General features: G+C 44.2%; 1 protein-coding gene across 3 annotated transcripts in view; it reads right to left on the minus strand.

The window, feature by feature from the left end:
* sema3aa (sema domain, immunoglobulin domain (Ig), short basic domain, secreted, (semaphorin) 3Aa) overlaps window positions 1-17,943 on the minus strand; it is a 92,239-nt gene that overhangs the window by 22,627 nt on the left and 51,669 nt on the right. For 2 of the 3 annotated variants that reach the window (XM_068586085.1, XM_068586086.1), the window contains one exon: window positions 7,351-7,817. In XM_068586085.1, the coding sequence (XP_068442186.1) occupies window positions 7,351-7,456 (106 nt within the window). In that variant the 5' untranslated portion in view covers window positions 7,457-7,817. Of the gene's footprint in view, window positions 1-7,350; window positions 8,060-17,943 lie in introns of those variants that run through there. The other variant, XM_068586087.1, reaches the window with a different exon arrangement.

Here is a 17,943-nt window from a genome sequence, read left to right on the forward strand (position 1 = left end):
TACCAGACGGGTGGACGGCAGGCGGAGGAAAAGCAGAGAAGGCAACATGATGGATGATACAGTAGAGACGAGGATAATGAAAGCAAACAAAAGGCATGAAACATGAGCCGGACGAGAAAGAAAATGCACACACGTAACAAAAGCGGTTGAATATGGAACCGTTTCATTACTGTGTGTCTCCTCTTGTCGTTGGACGGCTGGACTACGGAGAGCGGTTTTCCACCAGCGTTGTGACCACAGACGGCTAGAGGCCTGGCCATGCGTACCGCAGAAAGCCCACTCACACACACACACACACACACACACCACTAAAATGCTCACTGCATAACCAGGCTGCTCAGCCTCTTTGGCTTGTTTTACTTTAGAGGAAAACTCGCACTGGAACACTGGCAGATATATACACGTCACTTTTTGTATGTAAATACAGTCGTCAAATCAAACCTGTTTGAATGCGCACAAACAGGGAAAATGTGCCATGTGTATCCACACACACACACACACACACACACACACACACACATATAGACACACACACACACATATCACAGTATCCCTCCTCTGCAAAGCTGTGCAAAGAGAGAGAGAGAGACGGTGGTATTGTGAGGCAGTTTGATGGATGGACTTCGAGAGGAACCAGGCTGTGGTTAGCGTGGTCATGTCTGGAGCCACTGCCTGTTAGTGCCGCCTGTCAGCTGCACCGTGGAGCTGAATGTCAGCTCTGCCATTTTATTTGAAATTAATGAGGCAAAGGCTACAGATCTGAATGTGTCCCGGGCAAAACTGTGACAGCAAACACGTCGATGTGACAGAGACACTCCGAGACCAAATCCTACCGGCACGCGGATGCACATTGCAGCTCCGCACACCATTATTTAGGTAGTAACAAAAGAAGGGCTCGTGTTGTGAATGAGTGCGGCGTCTGCATTTCATGAAATGCATTTGCACTGGGAAATGATAATGGAGCACATTTTGTAATGTCAAGATTTATGTTTGTAATTTCACAATGGGGTGATTATGGTCTCATGTTGCTCCTGGTACTCATGGCAGAAAGAGAAAAAAAACAGGTCAAAGGGAAAGAAACAAGAAAAAAATGGGACTACTGCAATTTCAACTGTGATATTACAACAAATGTGTGGTGGAGTTGGATTAAAACCGCTGAAAGTGGCTATTATGTTACATATCAGGGCATCAATCTTGGTCAGAAAGTCGTGACACGCTCTCCTTTTACACAGCTCGTTTAACATTTCTGTTTCTCCCGTCTCTTTGTCTGTGTGTCCGTCTGTTGTCCATCAGTCCTTCAGGCCGTCTGTCCGCAGAGATGTCCCCCTCATTTGTAACACGACTCTGTTCGGATTGAACGGTGCACCCTTTCTCTATCTGACTGACGAGACTTAGCAGGTGGCGGGACCCATTCATACCCGCGGTTCAGCAATCTGCACCGCGCTGTAACCCAAGCCCACATCCCAAACACAGATGCAAGGGTTGCAGGGTATTTTTCCTGTGTGCATGTCCATACAGCGCTTACACACACACACACACACGCACACACACACGAAAATGTACGCTGAACACACACAATTGCTCGCGTGCACACTCGTTAATCTTTCGGCAAACACGCGGCGCACTACCTCCTATTGTGGCCCCGTGAGCACACATGCAGATTGTTTTTGATAATCAGTCGGTTTGAATGAAAAATGTTGGAAGAAAATATATCTGTAATTAGGGAACATTTTAATAACATTGGGGAAATGCATGGAATTCCAACACACACACACACACACACACACACACACACACACACACACCGACTCGGAAAGCAACTAAAGACATACAATAAAAAGGGTCATAAAACTCACAAATTATAGCCTATATTCAACCCGATGTAGCAATAACATGTTAATCACTCCTCCCATCGCCAGTATTACTTTGAATTACATGCGATGAGATAAGTTAGAGCACGAAACAATCCACGACAACAAACAATAGCACACTCCCTCCCTGTATGCAACGGAAACAAGTGATGGATGTTTCTGCGAATTGATGAATGGCTTTTCGTGTTGCAAGTGCGTTGTGTCATTGTATAACTATCTGTGGAGGCAATGTGTCAACACATATACACACTTAATTGCACAATCTTTCAACTTGTGGACTTGTGGTCAGGTGTGTGAGTCAGTGTAGGGAAATGGCGTGCATCCGGATGCAACATACGGGCACGACGGAAAAGCAAGCCGCTGCAAAACATTGGTTTATTCAATTGGAATGTGGCCGTGCGGGAGCGAAGATGAGGGTAGTTCGGTGTGTGTGTGTGTGTGTGTGTGTGTGTGTGTGTGTGTGTTTGTGTGTGAGAGAGTTGAAAAGAAGCATAGCCAAAAGATGTGTATCAACCAAGCTGCAATCAAAAAGACAGGAGCAGGAGACTAACACACACTTACACAGACACACACACACACTCACACTCACACACACATAGACACAGCCTCGATGAAGATTGTACTTAGGGTCTGCGGTGTTGTGGTTCCTCGAGAAGCGGCCGAGCCGCAGGAGGAGGAGGAGGAAGAGGGGAGAGAAGAAGGCTGAGAAAGCCGGAGAGAGGAAGAGGGAGTGAGAGAGAGAGAGAGAGAGAGAGAGAGAGAGAGAGAGAGAGAGAGAGAGAGAGAGAGAGAGGACTCCTCCAAAGTCTCCAAAGTTGGCGCTTTGGGAGAACACCTTATAATTATCGACATCCGCTCTGTCGGCCCCAACCCGCAGGATGGACAGATACAAGAGAGGGAAACGGAGGGCAAGAGAGAGACTCTCATTCGCGAGTAGAAGAATGAAAAGACAACATCTACTGATAAACCAACACACATGCAAACACCCACAAACAGTCTGTATTTTTACAGGCAGGCACGCCCACACACCAACACTCACGGACACACTCACACAGACGGGCTTATTACGGGGCTGCGATCCAGACTGCGTTGAGTGCGGTTCCACATCAAGTGTCTATTTTGAAGGTTCGCGAGCCAATTCCAGATTCCCTGTCTCTTTCTCAGTCCCGCTCCAGCGTTCCTCCTCAGTTCCACCCATGCAGCCAGCGTGGGGCCGCCGCGATGGCATTAAGAGGTCATACAGTAGGCTCCGTAATTACCCACGGCAAGAGTAATTATCAGGTTGTTTGACGGGGCTTTTTAAATGTTAAAGTGCTCACAAGGGATCACAATAGGGTCAGGTTTTTCCGTTTCACGGTGTGCTGTGTGTGCAGCGATTGACCTTTAGGGGTCAGTGTTCCTCCTGAGGGTTACTGGGAGTGTGGGAGGTGTTGTACTGTAGATGGATTGTGTTCAGGAATGTGATTGTGTACGGGCGTGAATTGATCAATGGGAGTGTGTCATTGTCTTGTGCTTTCAATTCATGTGGTTTCAGTGGTAATACATGGGGTTGTGCAACATTAGAGCACTGGTATTTGAGATGATTTCATGCATTTTGCTTGGCAACTCTATGTTATTTTCGATTCACTTGTAGGCCGTTGGGTTGCCATTCCCCACGCCCCTAAATATTACAACACAACATTGGTTTCTATCAGTTGTTCAAACAAGTCAGCTTTCATTGTAATCGATACACCCTTAGCCGAACACGCTTATTTTAACTGGGGCTTCAGTTTCACCTCACGGCTCCCTTATGCTCCTAGTCAAGGCAAGTTGGTAAGACCGATCCTAGTCTCAAGGAGAAGAGAAAATCATTAACTCGTGTGATCATCGTTCTGTCCCCATGAAGCCAGATCCTTTTAGCTCAGAGATGTCTAACTGACCCCACTGGGAAATCATTTACTCTGCACTTGCTGCGCCAGCCGTCCCATGAGAGGTAATTGTATCTACCTGCTTCCATTTCTCAGTCGTTCTACCTCTCAAACTGCTCACTCTGCAGCCGTTCGCCTGTCCTTTCCAGCAGACGACTACCAGTCCCTGGAGGCATGTCATCAGCGCTCATTTGAGAAGGCTTTCATGCGACCCGGCTCGCATGCTCATATGTATCCGGCGACTGCCCAAATCACAGGCTTGTTCTTGTGCGAGTGTCCTACTCCCGGGCCTCGGTCTCTCTCTCTCTCTCTTTCATTTTCTGCTTGTGTGATCGTCCCCCACTCAAGGGCCCGGCATACGCTTTGACTGTCCATCCCAGGAGGATTCCTCCTTGTCGTTTATTTGACTTAATTACTATGCCGGCTACGTTGGAGGGAGAGGGGATGAGTGACACTTCATTTAACGACCAGCCTCCCTTTCCTTCTGCGTCGTCTACTGTACGTCTGCCAGCTTTTCCTTCATTAAAAGTCGATCTCCTCCCCTCCACCGTCACACACACACCACGCCTCCACCCCTACTCTTCCTCCCATCACCCGCCACATTGTGGGTGTTTACCGAGAATTGTCCCCTGACAGGCATCAAGAGAGGCATCAAACACCTGTGGGCTGCAGACGGAAGCGCAGTCACTAGCTAGCGGTAACACAAAATCCTCGTTTCCATCGTGAGCCACGGTTAAGCGAGACTGGCTTGGAAGCTGTTTTTTGGGGGTTTTCCATTGGCAGAAGTTGTGAATAGTACCTGGTGGTACCACCTCGGTTGAGGTTCCAAGTGTGCTGAGCTGAGGTGGAGTTAAAACAGAAGGAATCTCCATTTGCCATCCATCCATGCCCTCATCCTGCACAAACCCGCCTTTTTTTTAAAAATAAGCACACTTGGCGTTAATAGCGGCCGCGGTTTGTTTATCCACTCGGTGCAGATTTCTTTTAAATGGCAGCCCACAAAACCACGACGTAGTCATTTGACAAAGTGCAGATATTCCTCTGAGTGTCGCATCAAAGATGATGTTACAGCATTTTACGTGGTGTTGGTAAGACTATCAGCTAAGAATCCTGCGAGCATTGGCGGGCTACTATCTGCAGTGGAAAACGAAAAAGTAGCTGGTACCAATAGTGAGACGAGTCAAACCATGCCGTGAAAATGAGACTTTTTCACTCCATGTTCACGCACACAATTGTATATATATATATATATAGAGAGAGAGAGAGAGAGAGAGAGAGAGAGAGAGAGAGAGCACAGACGACATCAGAAGCCGACAGCAGTTTGCAATCCCACATGATCACAGAAACCCTGATTCAACAGAACAATAGAACATACTCATTTGTGAGCTCATGCATACGTACACGCACACGCAAACCAGGTGTCTAATTATATGGGCGCATGCCAGACCTGACACATTTTTGCCTCGCTAAAACACACACAAAGTCACACACCAAGACACCATTTACAGTCTAAGGGAAATCACAGGAGAGGGTGTTGAGTCCTCACACCAAGACGTGGCAAGAACATTCACACAGACACACACAGACACACACACACGCACATATAAACAACCAGGCTTCCGTGCACTTTTAGCACAAAATATTGTACATACACTGAAGTACATCTATCATGACAGGCTACTCTCTTGCTGCAGACCTGCTCTCTTGGTTTGACGATACACTTCCATCACCGGTACCGTCACTGCACACTTTGATGCTTGATGACATATCTCTTGTCTAGTGGTATTGTCAGCAACATGTTCACTTGTCAGACTGAACAGTGAGGAGGTTCACAAAAGGGTGCAGGAGGGAACTATATTCACATACTCTGAACAGATGGCTGGGCAAAGAAGGGATGACAATTTCCCATCATGCCTAGAGGCATCCGTTCCGTGTGAACTGACATGATGGAGCCCAGGGGATGTATGACTTGTAGCAGGTAAGTTCAACTATGATTCATTTGAGATTCATTTGGTTCAGGTGGTAAATGTATGTCATCACTTTTTATCGTGACATGCCAGCCACACTTTTGTTAAAATATAAAAGTCACATGCTTTTTGGGGGAGGGATTTAGAACACAGACAACACCATACACACTTGGAAGTTGAAAAGGGTGATGAAGGGAAACATACGGTACCGAAATTACAACTTGCACGCCATCTAAAGAATAAAGCATGTCATATAGCAGGCCTCTAAACATAAGTTACAGCAAAACGTCTCGGCTAAAGATAGAGAATGAGTGAGAGTGACAAACATCACATTCACTCCCTTCATGACTGAAATTTTCCCTCAACGTAGATTTAAATGATCTGAGGAGCCGAAGCTTTGGGTGACAGTCAAACGCACAAGTGGATGCTGATAAACAACGGCAAATAAGCATGTTCATACATTTTCAGTGAGCATGTTTTATGAGAAAAACGGGACTAAAATAAATAAAAAAATCGAGACCACACTCCCAGCCGTATACTTTCGGTCATGTTTTAGGACAAAGAACCACAATAGCCTCCCTGACTGACATTAAAAAGCACAAAAAAACCTCCCCAAAATATGCCAAAAATGTTGCCAGTTATTTCTAGCTGAGATGAAAAGTCTGCTATTACAAAGAGCCTGATTTAGTGTAGGGTGTGAGAGAGGAGACGAGACAGAAAGAGAGAGAGAAAGAGAGAGAAGGAGGAGGAGAGGAAGAGCCGGCGCTCCGCAGTCTCCCCTCAAAATAACACAGAAGGAGAGAGAATAACATGTTTGCTGTATACGTCAAGAACTTACACGTGCACAACATAAAAAAGACGCACGAAACTCGCTCTCGCTCTCTCCCGATACCGTCGGCTGCACCGAGATTCATTTCAAGCACACGCATTAAATCAACATGCATGTACAGTTTTCCATTTAAACAAAACTCTACAACTGTTGGATCCATTTAGGACACAGTAATGAGAAGTCGGGAAAACCTGCGTGGCCCCTCAAAGAAAGGCTCTGTGTCATGACCGAAAGCAGAGTTTTTTGGGACAGAAGCCATTAAAAGCGAGGCTCCACTGCCTGTTTGGAGCACTTAACAGGGGCGCACAGTACGAGCAGAAGCGGACAGCAGAAGGGGAAAATTGGTACGGGGGCCAATATATACATTTAACTCCAGGCAAGAGCATTTCCCCCAGCATGTGGAACCAATCTGAATATTTGTAAGAAGAACAGGGGATTCTGAGAGACAGACAGGGGCGAGTGGGGAAGGAAGGAGTGAGTTAATGGGAGAGAGGAATATAGACGGGTAACCAGAGAGTTAGATGCTGTGTACTGACCAAGAGGGAGAAAGAGTGAAAGAGAGAGAGAGAGAGAGACACACAGAGGCAGAAATAGATTCACAGAAATAGAGAAGAGAAAAAAAGGGATATTCAACATAAGAAAGAATGGATGAAAAGAAAAGCATGAAAGAGCACCCACGGGCAAGGAATAGACAAGCGACGTTAAAAGCACCAGCAACAACCGCGGTCCCATATATGTATATCCTGGAGACAGGGGAGAACAGAGAATGGGCTTACCCTTGTATGACAGCTTTAGCCTGGGTACGTTGTGCTTGGGCTCCGCACCTCTTCCCGGCTGCACCGCCCCGCACAGCAGCATTACAATCCCAAACAGGTAATCCATGGTGCTGGAGTGCTGCTGGCTGGCCTCCAGACCAGGGGCCACTCACACCCCGACCAGTGCCCAGAGATGAGTGTCTCCCGCTGTGGTCCGCCGAGCTCTGGAGACTTCCTCCACGCGAAGCCCTGACAGCGGAGGGTTCCAGGGAGGAGGGGGGGGGGAAACACTCCTGGTTGTGCTGCCCAGCTTAGAGAGCAGACAGTGGGGGGGACTTCTGGAGTGTGAAGTGGGTGGAAGGGGTGCCGCTCACATGGCTCCCCGTGTGGAGGTCCAGCCTATACGGTCCCTTGGCTTATCTGTTCTCCCCTCCCCAGGTGAAGGCTCAGCAGGGCTTCAGCTTTAGGCGTGAGATGAGAGGTAGAGCCTGTGTGAAGGTAAATCAGATCACTTATCCACAATAGTAAAGGCTGTCCTTTTCTGGAGATCTTTTCTTTCTCTCTTTTCTTTTTTTTTATCTCTTTCTGTCTTCTGGCTTCTTCTCTTTGAGCAGACACTCACAGCAACCCTCTAATCCTTGTGTGCGGCTCTAACAGACTGCGAGAGAGAGAGAGGAAGAGAGAGAGAGCTAAACCATCCACGGGAAGAGAGGGGAGGGGAGGGAGAGCAGCTGAGAGAGAGAGAGAAGGGGAGTGCTGGTGAGAGGGAGAGAGAGAGGGGGCAGGATGGCTCGAGAGCAGCGATGAAACCAGTGTAGTGGATAGGAAGTGGATGGTTAGGTTTTTATAGTGTTTTCTCTTTCACACTTTTTGCTCTTTTTTTTTGTCAATCATCAGTTCTTTATTTCCTTTCTGCTAATATCTCACACAAATTACTTGCACCAGAAACAAGGCATTCGCTGGTTTTATTGCCCGTCCGTTGTTTTGCAGCTCCCCCTGTATGTCCTCAGGCTAAAATCAGGAAGAAGAAGAAAAAAAACGATTGACACACTGAACTGATATGATAGCTGTCAATACATCTAATTTAATAAGGCCTCACAGGGATCTGTAGGATCTTTTATTCTGACAAAAGTCTTTTTTTTTTTTTTTTAGATGAGAGAGCACACTTTTGATCTTGAAACAATAATTGACACAAACATCTCACCACAAAGCCTAAATACTCGCTGTTCTGCTGTCTTCCTCAGTAAAGTTCCCCTTGTGGTCATTGTTCTTTAGATGTTAAACTTTTTTTATTTACTTTTAATTATTTCAAGCACGTTTTAAGGGCCACCCATTCATGTGGAAATAAATGTTGACACTAACTTTGTAAACAGAACGGACATCTTGTTAGAATCTTCGAGAATTTGGAAGGAATGTATACATGTTACAGCTTTTTCACCATCTGCCCACTTTATTTGCTGCAGCTGGGTCATTACGTGTGATTATTTCAAGATTTCTTCAGGAAATACACAACAGACAATATACAGTATTTATAATTAGCAGTTAAAGTCCAATGAACGATCATCTCTTTAATGTGAAAAGCGCTGAGCATCATATTTCTGACCGCTTTTTCTTCTTCTCTGGGTTCAAATTCAGGATTGAAGTGGGTTTGTGAGTTAGTAAGAATCGGACTGTTTGACATGGATGAAGAAAAACAGTCACGGTCCTGGGGAAAGTTCAGAGAAATAAATCACTGCCAGGCAAGAACAGAACAAGAGTTTTTAATTCCTGTAATAGCCATATCATGTACACTCTGAGTCCCGCTTCAACAAAGTAGATTATACGGAAGATTACTTAGAAAGGCCCGTGTCTGTTCTTTTGAGTTCAGAATTGACATATTTTTGAAAGAGTTATGAGGAGTGTTGCACATAAATTACAAGTCACAATTTTCCCACAGAGAGTTAAAAAGCCTACGAGTGAGTTTTGGACTTATCCAGATGAAATCCGCCGGTTGAGGGGAACACATGCTGGTAGTTAACCTGTGTAGTCTGAGACAGATCCTGTATCTGGTGAAGTCATTTACATCAGCAGGGCAACCCTCCCCCCCTCCCTCCTTTCTAAACCCCCGCTAGCCCGCGCAGGTGTTTGTGTGTGAGTGGGCACCTCCTGCTTCCTCTCAGAGGGTGACATGGCAGGGGTTAGGTGATAAAAGCTTTGATAAACAGGAGTGCTGATGTGTCAACTCACACACCTCAAGACAGCAAAAGAAAACAAGCCGAGAATCGAGCTGATGTAGCGAGGCCGGTGAGTGTGTGCTTGCGATATATAAGGGTACCCTCATCATTCCAGCGCTCCCACCGGTGCGTTTGGGTTTTTGAAACTATTGTTGTGGCATTGTAAGGCATATCCGTTCTGGGATAGAGACAGGGATGTTGGTGTCCAGCATATTTATGTCTCCTTAAAAGGAACACCATCCTTACAAGCCAACAACAGATCATTAGAAGTTGGATGTTATTTTGGTAGTTTTGGCCATCTTTCCCATTGGCAATGTACCATTGTACTCTGAGGAAACTGATGAAACACAGCTTCAAAAAGGTTGTAGCCAAAGTTATCTAGAATAGAACGGTAGGATGAACATCCAAACTGTTCATATTAAATATTAATCACAGTTTATAGACCAATTTCCCTGTTCCAACTTTGACCTGGTGTACTAACTGTAGCTGTGGGAATGCCGTTTTTAATGTGAAGTGACAAATTATTTTGGCATTTCAGGCGCATTTTGTTTGGGCTTACTTCCAAATAAAGTGGTTCAGATAATCTGGTTTCACAGTCTACAATCCATCTTGTCGTTTCACTGCCGTGTCACCATATTGCCCAGATCTCAGCAATTGACATTAATAATTCATGAAATTAAAAGAAAATTAGGCTAAAAATCTATTAAATAAGGCGTAATATGAGACTCTTTTTTTAAGTCATGTTGACCTTTTATTAGTTGAAGTTGTTTTGAATGAATCTTGCTGAGTGCCAACATGCATCTGTCTCTTCTATTGTGCATTCACTTCCACAACCATGGAGCCCACGTCCTCGTCTCTCATCGCCTCTTTAGTCCAAACAGCCTTTTTAGCTGTTTACCCAAAACAAAAAGATGTGTGGACAGACACATGAAAGTATTCTCCTCCCGCACTAAGCCTCTCTCTCCATCGACCTCTGCCTCTCTCTCCTCTGCCCTGATCAGCCACTTTCCTCCCATTTATCTGCATTAGCCGAGCTAATGGCAGCCCCGGCTACCTGCATGGATCCTCACCGGTGGAGTGAGATGTGCTGGAACACGCCTTTATGGCCTGCCCTTTAGGGAGTGCAGCAACAGTCCGACCTATCCTTGCCGATCTATTTGCGACACCCCCCGGCACCCCAGCCGATGGAGTGGCCCTGAGTAATGACGACTTAATAAATGGTGACACGCCGTTGGCGCTGGAATGAGATGCCCATTGACAAGGAGCTTCCAGAGGCTTTCAGCGCCTGCCGGTAAAAATAGAAGGGGACACGAGACACCCTGCTTATGAGGACACGGCGGATAGGGGATAGGCGTCAAACAGGTCGGTGTTTGTGGCCCGTGTCAATGTGCTGTTACTGATATGATGCTGCATCTTCATCTAGGGCTATGGGAAGTACTGTTAATGTTCTGTGTGCATGTGTGTGTTAGAGAAAATGATTACGGTAACACGACTCTAGATGTCTGTTTTATAGAGAACATCGGAACTGTCCCCACCCTGGACACACACTTCCCTTCAATCTTTCGCCTTCTTTACTGTAACACACGCCTAAAAGTCGGCCAGCTCACATCCTAACTGACCTAACGCCCCCGAGGCCATTGCCACTGCTCGCACAGGATAACTAAATGCCGTTTCGATAAATGACACACGAAGTTCAAGGTAGAAACAGCCATCACTTCCTTTAGGTCGCAGGAGTTCCTCTTCCTATTCACTTCCTGTTCAACACCACCTCCTACTCAATGTGACGGGAGGTCAAACAGTAAACCCTTACTCAGCAAATGACATGTCCAGGAAGCACGAATGAGGAAAAGGTGGGAGACGGTCAGGAAAGGCGGGCGGCGGGACAGAGGAAGAACAGTAGCAAGGAGTGGTTGTTGTGACAGAGCAGCATTTCAATTTGTGAGGTTGTGGACTGCTGACTGAGGCCTTAAAGCTGCTTATTGAGCAGGCTAACGCAGAGAAAGGTTCAGCACATGGATGAGTTGTATTGATGACGTTTATTGCACTAAAAAGAGGATAAGAGGAGGCACAACCTTTACAGAGTGCAAATGTGCAACTCTGGACTTTTTCATCACCCATTTGGCTGTAAAAAAGTAAGATCACCTAATATATCACCAGTTGTGCATGCAGTTTGGCACAATTAAACATTTACCTAAATGTGAAGGCATGGGAGGGGAACAAAAATGGAAAAAAAAAACACAAGCGTAGGCAATCATTGCTGTAACTCTGTAAATCTGTCTCTGTGAGAGCTGTGCAATGAGCTTTATATCACAATATATGAAGCCTGAAAGTGTGCCTCTGTTAGCATGTTAAAGTGTCAACTCAGGGTTTCTAATATTAACAAAAAAATCCCACAAATAGATCATTTTAACAGAAAAGACTGCAGTGTGATAACAAGTTGATGCGGCAGTTACATGACTACAGACACTTTTGACCTCTGTTACACAGGATATATGAAATCCTCCCACCTGTCCAGTCAAGAGATGACACCTGTTTCTGCTCTCGCATGCTCTTTTTGCCCAACTCTTACTCTCCAAACAAAGTGGCGGTTTCATTAAAAAATCTATTCTCAAGCTCATTAACAATGCTTCCTCTCCACCAGAAGAGCCTTCGTACTCCGGCGGAGGGAAATGGGAGGTTTCCCTCCATTTCATCGCTTCTCAAAAGGTCAAAGGTCTGCCCCGAGGTTTACAATGGGGTCAAGCAACCCCTCGGCTTGAGTAATCTCTTTTAGCCGGGCCTTTTGCATACATACACGCAATTCCATGCGCGCACAACCAGTTTCCGCATCCACTCAAGACAAGTACGGGAATGAGAGGGTAAATAAACAAGAGTGGAACCACATTGCACCATGGGAGAGAAAACACTACCAAGCTGGAACATCTGTTGCAATGAGGGAGGGATGGAGGGGAAGTTGTCGGGCGTATTTATTCATTGCTGATACATTTCCATCCATCTTCTGGTGACGGAAGTCTCCTGTGGAGCCTTGCCTCACACAGATGTGTCCGCTCCACTCAAGCGATGACGGTGGTGCAAGGCAGATCAAGAACCGTTTACAGGAAGCGGGGAAACTTTGACTGAAACCTAATACTGATTCATAAAATCGGATCTTTTCCTGCTGACGTTCGTGCGGGGGAGGACGGAGGAGTTGCGTTTGGTCCGTTTATCGGCTGTGTGCACTTGTTGAGCAACAACATCTCCTGAGCAGAGGTGTCTGCTGAAGGAAATGATATTGATATCCACTACATTTCTATCAATGGGCTTTTTAAATGAGCGCAGATGGACAACAAGCATGACGTTACAATTGAATGACTGAGCGACTTCCAACTTCATGATGAAAGACTTCTAACTTGTTTGGGTCCAAAGGAAGCTCATCATGAGGCACCACTGATGCGGAAAGGACCGATAGAAATCTTGAAGTGAGGAGGGGGTGTGGACTAATCCGAGACCTTAAGGATTCCTTTAAATCGTATGTATATGTAAATTCAAAACACACCATTTGTGAATGGAGGCTTGTTGGGGGAGGACTTAAGTCCGGAGTTGGGCTCAGACAACAGTGGAGAGGCTCATTATTTCCTCTATATGGCCAAAATCAGGGAGCTTATAGACCTTGGAGAAATCTGCTTTCCCTCACCCTTGCCTCTCATCTCCACCCACAGATCTCTCAAAGAGCATTAGCCACTCTGCAAGGCCGCTGAAATTAAAGTGTAACCTAATTGCGTGGTAAGGATTTGTTAAGGTGGGGGAGTAATGATGGGACTAAAAGCATTAGGTTGGGACCTTTTTTTTTGCCATGTCCATACTTTTTCTGAATGTTTTCCATAAGTCACCCAAACTGAAATAACAACAAATATATATTTTCTATACTCTACTGCGAAAAACTTTGAGGTTTTCAGACTAAAAATATTGCAGAATACAGGCATTCTTACATTGTTAAAGCTTTATGTGTCTGAAAGTTGTTATTGTCTTTGGAGCCAGCTGAGAAAATATATTGTTAAAAAAGTGCTAAGATTTACGACCATAAAGCAATTCCCGTTTTATGTGTGCAGACTCCAGGCAACAGTAACTCGAAATCAAACATCCCCAATGTCATAAAACATATAATATTAGATGACAGGCAGAAAATGAAACACTCAATAGAAGCCAATTTCCCATCAATGCCACAAAACAATCTAATCACTGAGGGCAGCAACTAATGATTATTATTCTGATTATTTTCTAGATTATTTGATTAATAATTTTGTTCATGAAATGTCCCACACCCAATATTCAAACGACTTGTTTTGTCCAACCCCCAAATTAAAACTAAAATATATTTCCGTTAAAGAAAGTTACAATCTCAAAGATCTCAGTTTTTCTTTCTTTGGCGGCACCTATGGTCATCCGTGGTAACTGCAGGTGTGTCCTTGGAGCTCACTTCTCAGAGATCCAAACAGTGCAGTCTCGGACTTGTGATTTTTTCCACAGAATTTCGCTCCAGACACCCAGTGAACAAAATATTGCAGAGCAAGTTCCTTGTGTGTGTTATCTAATTTTCTATTGTTTTAATCTAAAAAGCATGATTGCGTTCATTGGGTAGTGATTGATGGAAAACAAAAGGCAGCGAGAGAAGGGGGTTCGACATGCAACAAAGGTCCCAAGCTGAGTGCCAACTTCATCCGCAAAAAAACATGAATGGGAAATGCTTTGAGAGCAACTGAAGTCCCTCCAGCCTTTGCAAGCATACAGTATGCAGTAACAAAATACCAAACAGACCAAACACGGATCCCAAGTTAGGAATGCTGTTCCATCGGGTTTCATACATATCAAGTTAGGCATCAACATCTATACCAACTAACATCTTCTGCAACCCTAAACAGCTTGTATATCCATGTCTGTGTTACACGACCCAAGAATCCAAGACGAAACAAGAATGAGCCTTGTGTATGAATCTTGTAGCTGCTCCATAAATGTCTCCTGTCAGGAAGACATTCTTCCTGTATTCCTCTTTCTCTCCGTCTGTACGGCTGACAAAACAGGAACAGTGACACAGCACTCTGTCCCGCTCTTGTATTAAATATTTACACGCTCGTGAAACGTATAAAACTAACCGCCGAAGCTCGCATTACTACTCCGGCAGAGGAGTCAGATTTAATATGGCTCACATTCGCTTCCAAGAATATGCGTGTTAAATAAGGAAGGCGAGAGAGACAGACAGACAAATGACTTCAAATGCATTCATACTGCTGAGCAGGTGTCTAACGGTCAGTTGGCATCTTCATTTATTTATTTTCGTTAAATATTTCCTCCATCGGGAAACTAACACTACTTAGATCTTTCTGGAAAACACATCAACCCATTTTATTTCATACATATTCGACTGGTTTAATAGATTATGGGCAAAAAAAGTTAGCAGATTCTGTTCAGTGTTTTTTTTATTATATTTTTGAACCGTGGTCTCATCATGTGGTCTTTTAGTGTGTGAGATAACAAATCACTCAATAATCTAATTACTTGAATCGCCTAATGAATTACTCTTTTATTCCCAGCAATTGTCTTATAGTCAGAAAGTCTTACTCAGTTTTGTTATTCATGTTGAGTATTACCCTTTAAGATACATGGATGAGCATGAATTATAAAAAAAAACATGAGACCATATCCTCCAAATTATCATTACCTTACATTTGGTGCGTTGACTGCTCTTTTCATAGTGAAGGTATTTCCACTAAGATTCAGGATGAATGGGATATTGGATGTTGACACTCTTACATTTCATTTTTATTTTTAAAACAGACGTAACTGATATGTTCTAATTCTTAGGAGTAATAGACGAAACATGTGCCAAATCATGGTCTATCGTAAAAAAAAAGTTACGTAACAGTGCGGAAAATAACTGTAAAAATAACAAATGATGAAATTCCTTCTGAAATGATGAATGAAAACAACATTTTTTTTGAGACGCAACCCCAACATGGTTCACTACCATATGATCCCAGTGAAAGCCATCTTAAAAAGGGAAATTATGTAATTTAGCGCGATTGGTAGACGTCCACATTTACTATAGTAGATACGTTGTGACATGTTGGTGACTCGGCCGCCACATTTCTCTCCACAGTGATTTGCCCCAGCTGTGTGAACAGGCTAACACTTCCGCACCGAGGGAAAACATTTCAGTGTTTTATCAGGAGAAGAAAACTAATGGCAGATAAGCGGCTCGACTGGCACCAAACGTCATCATCTCCCGTTACTTAAACCTGTTTTTCCTTCCAGATAAAAGGCCGTACTCCTAAACGGCTAAAGGGCCCCAATTTTTATCAACGTAATTACCTTCTTTTATTTATTGTCCCAGTCCTCTCCCAAAGCCATTAGCAAAATATTATCAGTTCAAATGTATCAGGGCTCATAATGCAAAACTTCAGACAACCTTTGTGCCCCCGGTCTGTCTGGCGGAGGTTGTTCATGTCTGTGGCCTTTTACTCTTTTATGAGACCCCTTGTCATGTAACCATGAGAACAAAACTATCATGTACTCTCTATTCATTACTCTCTGCAGACAAAGTCCTCCTATTCCGCTTGCTTTACAGCATTCGTATAGGGCCCTGGGTGAATGCAAACCATCTGTGTAAACACAGACTTCTGACAGGACGGCATGGTGAGCGATGAGTCCCACCTGTACAAAAGCACAATGCCTCAGGAAAAGTCTCCTTCTGAAGTGGTTATGTACCTTTTTTATAGAAGTCACACAAGCGCCAACAGACTTTCACTGCGTACCTGGGAGAGGTCGTTCCTCATAAGAGTAATGCCTGAAATGACTCACTCCAATTCGACAAGGGATAATTGAAGGACAACCTGCCATGTTAATGAATGATATATCCGACCATCTCTCTCTCTCTCTCTCTCTCTCTCTCTCTCTCAATCACCCACTCACAAATTGATGCTGCACATTTGCTGTCCCTTAGACACCTTGTAAATCAAGTATAATTGACAGACAGAAGTGATGAAATGCAAAGCGGTGCAACTAAATGACTCCATCAAGGCAGCTCCATTAAAACCTCCTAGGTGACCAATTATCTTTCACACTTGCTTGGGAAATAACACAGGCTGGCACATACTAAACAGCAAACTTTTGCCTGTACACTATAGACAAATATATTATAATATGTACTGTATGTAATGTTTGCTGTCTGGCCAATTTGTATCTTGCTATAGTCCCAGAAACTCACAAAATCTGTGATTTTAGAAGCTCGGTGTCGTAGAGCTAGTTCATACCCTAATGCTGTGGAATGCTATCTATAACACATTAGCCAGCCGTGAACGTGCTAGTTAGTACTGGTGAGTTATTATAGCTTTTTGATCTATTTTCTCTGTGGCTGTTTACTAACCGTGTCTGGCATCTTGTCCACGATGCTTTGCAGCATTTTATTAAATAAAGATTAAAGTGAGAAAGGTATCTGTCCAAACTAAGGAGCTTGCTAAGTGTCAGTTAGAAAGCTAACTATCTGTCCATTAGCAAGTTTGTTAGCTCAATGGCAACTGGTACAACAAGATGAAATAGTTTATTTAAAAGATGTTTTTGTAACCTCAACTGATGTCTCATGATTGGCAGCAAATTACTCAGCAGAGGTGGGTTCAATAAAAGTGAATAGTCCAACATTGCTAATAAGTAATAATTACTTTCCAGCTTTCTGTTCACTAAAAGGTCAGCTCTGTGATTGGTCAATAGCTAAAGGTTAATGGAAGTTGAACTCATCCCCAGAGATTCAGATAATCAGGGTGGTTCCATTGGAATAATTGATATTGCAATATGTTGTGTTTATGATTGCTGGTGTGACCAGACTTTAAAACCATACATATGCTGTTGGTCTGCACTACAGCAAAACGAATAGTTTATTTACTTCCAAACTAATTATTTTGAGAATTCACCAACATCCATCAGAACTCATCTTTTCCCGAGGAGGAAAGACTCTCCTCATCATCCGCACACTGCAATCCTTTAAGATGTAAACCGTTCCTTCAACTGCTTTGTCGGCCATCCTGCAGACAGTCCCATTCTGTTGCACGGCTCAACTTGGACTATTAAACCACTGGCCACATGGATTCAAAGCACTGTCCACAGGGTGATTAGGTTTCATTATGGCAAATGAAACACACCATTACCCTTTACTGTCGTATGATAAATGCCTTTAAAGAATGTCATGAGTTAGAAAAAAAAGCCTTGTGGAGATTACGAGGAATGACCGTGATGCAGACTTTTGAGATCTTGTCTTATAACCAGAGAAACCCAGAGAGACAGAGGATGAGAGACAAAGGAGGAAAAGACTATGCATGTCAGCAGTTTGTGTCTGTACAACCAGCCTTGTTAAAACAAATAAGTCAGTGTGTCA

Source organism: Clinocottus analis, unplaced genomic scaffold (genome assembly GCF_023055335.1).
Source record: "Clinocottus analis isolate CAN_PGR_092001 unplaced genomic scaffold, fCliAna1.0.p SCAF_20, whole genome shotgun sequence".
Classification (NCBI taxonomy): domain Eukaryota; kingdom Metazoa; phylum Chordata; class Actinopteri; order Perciformes; family Cottidae; genus Clinocottus; species Clinocottus analis.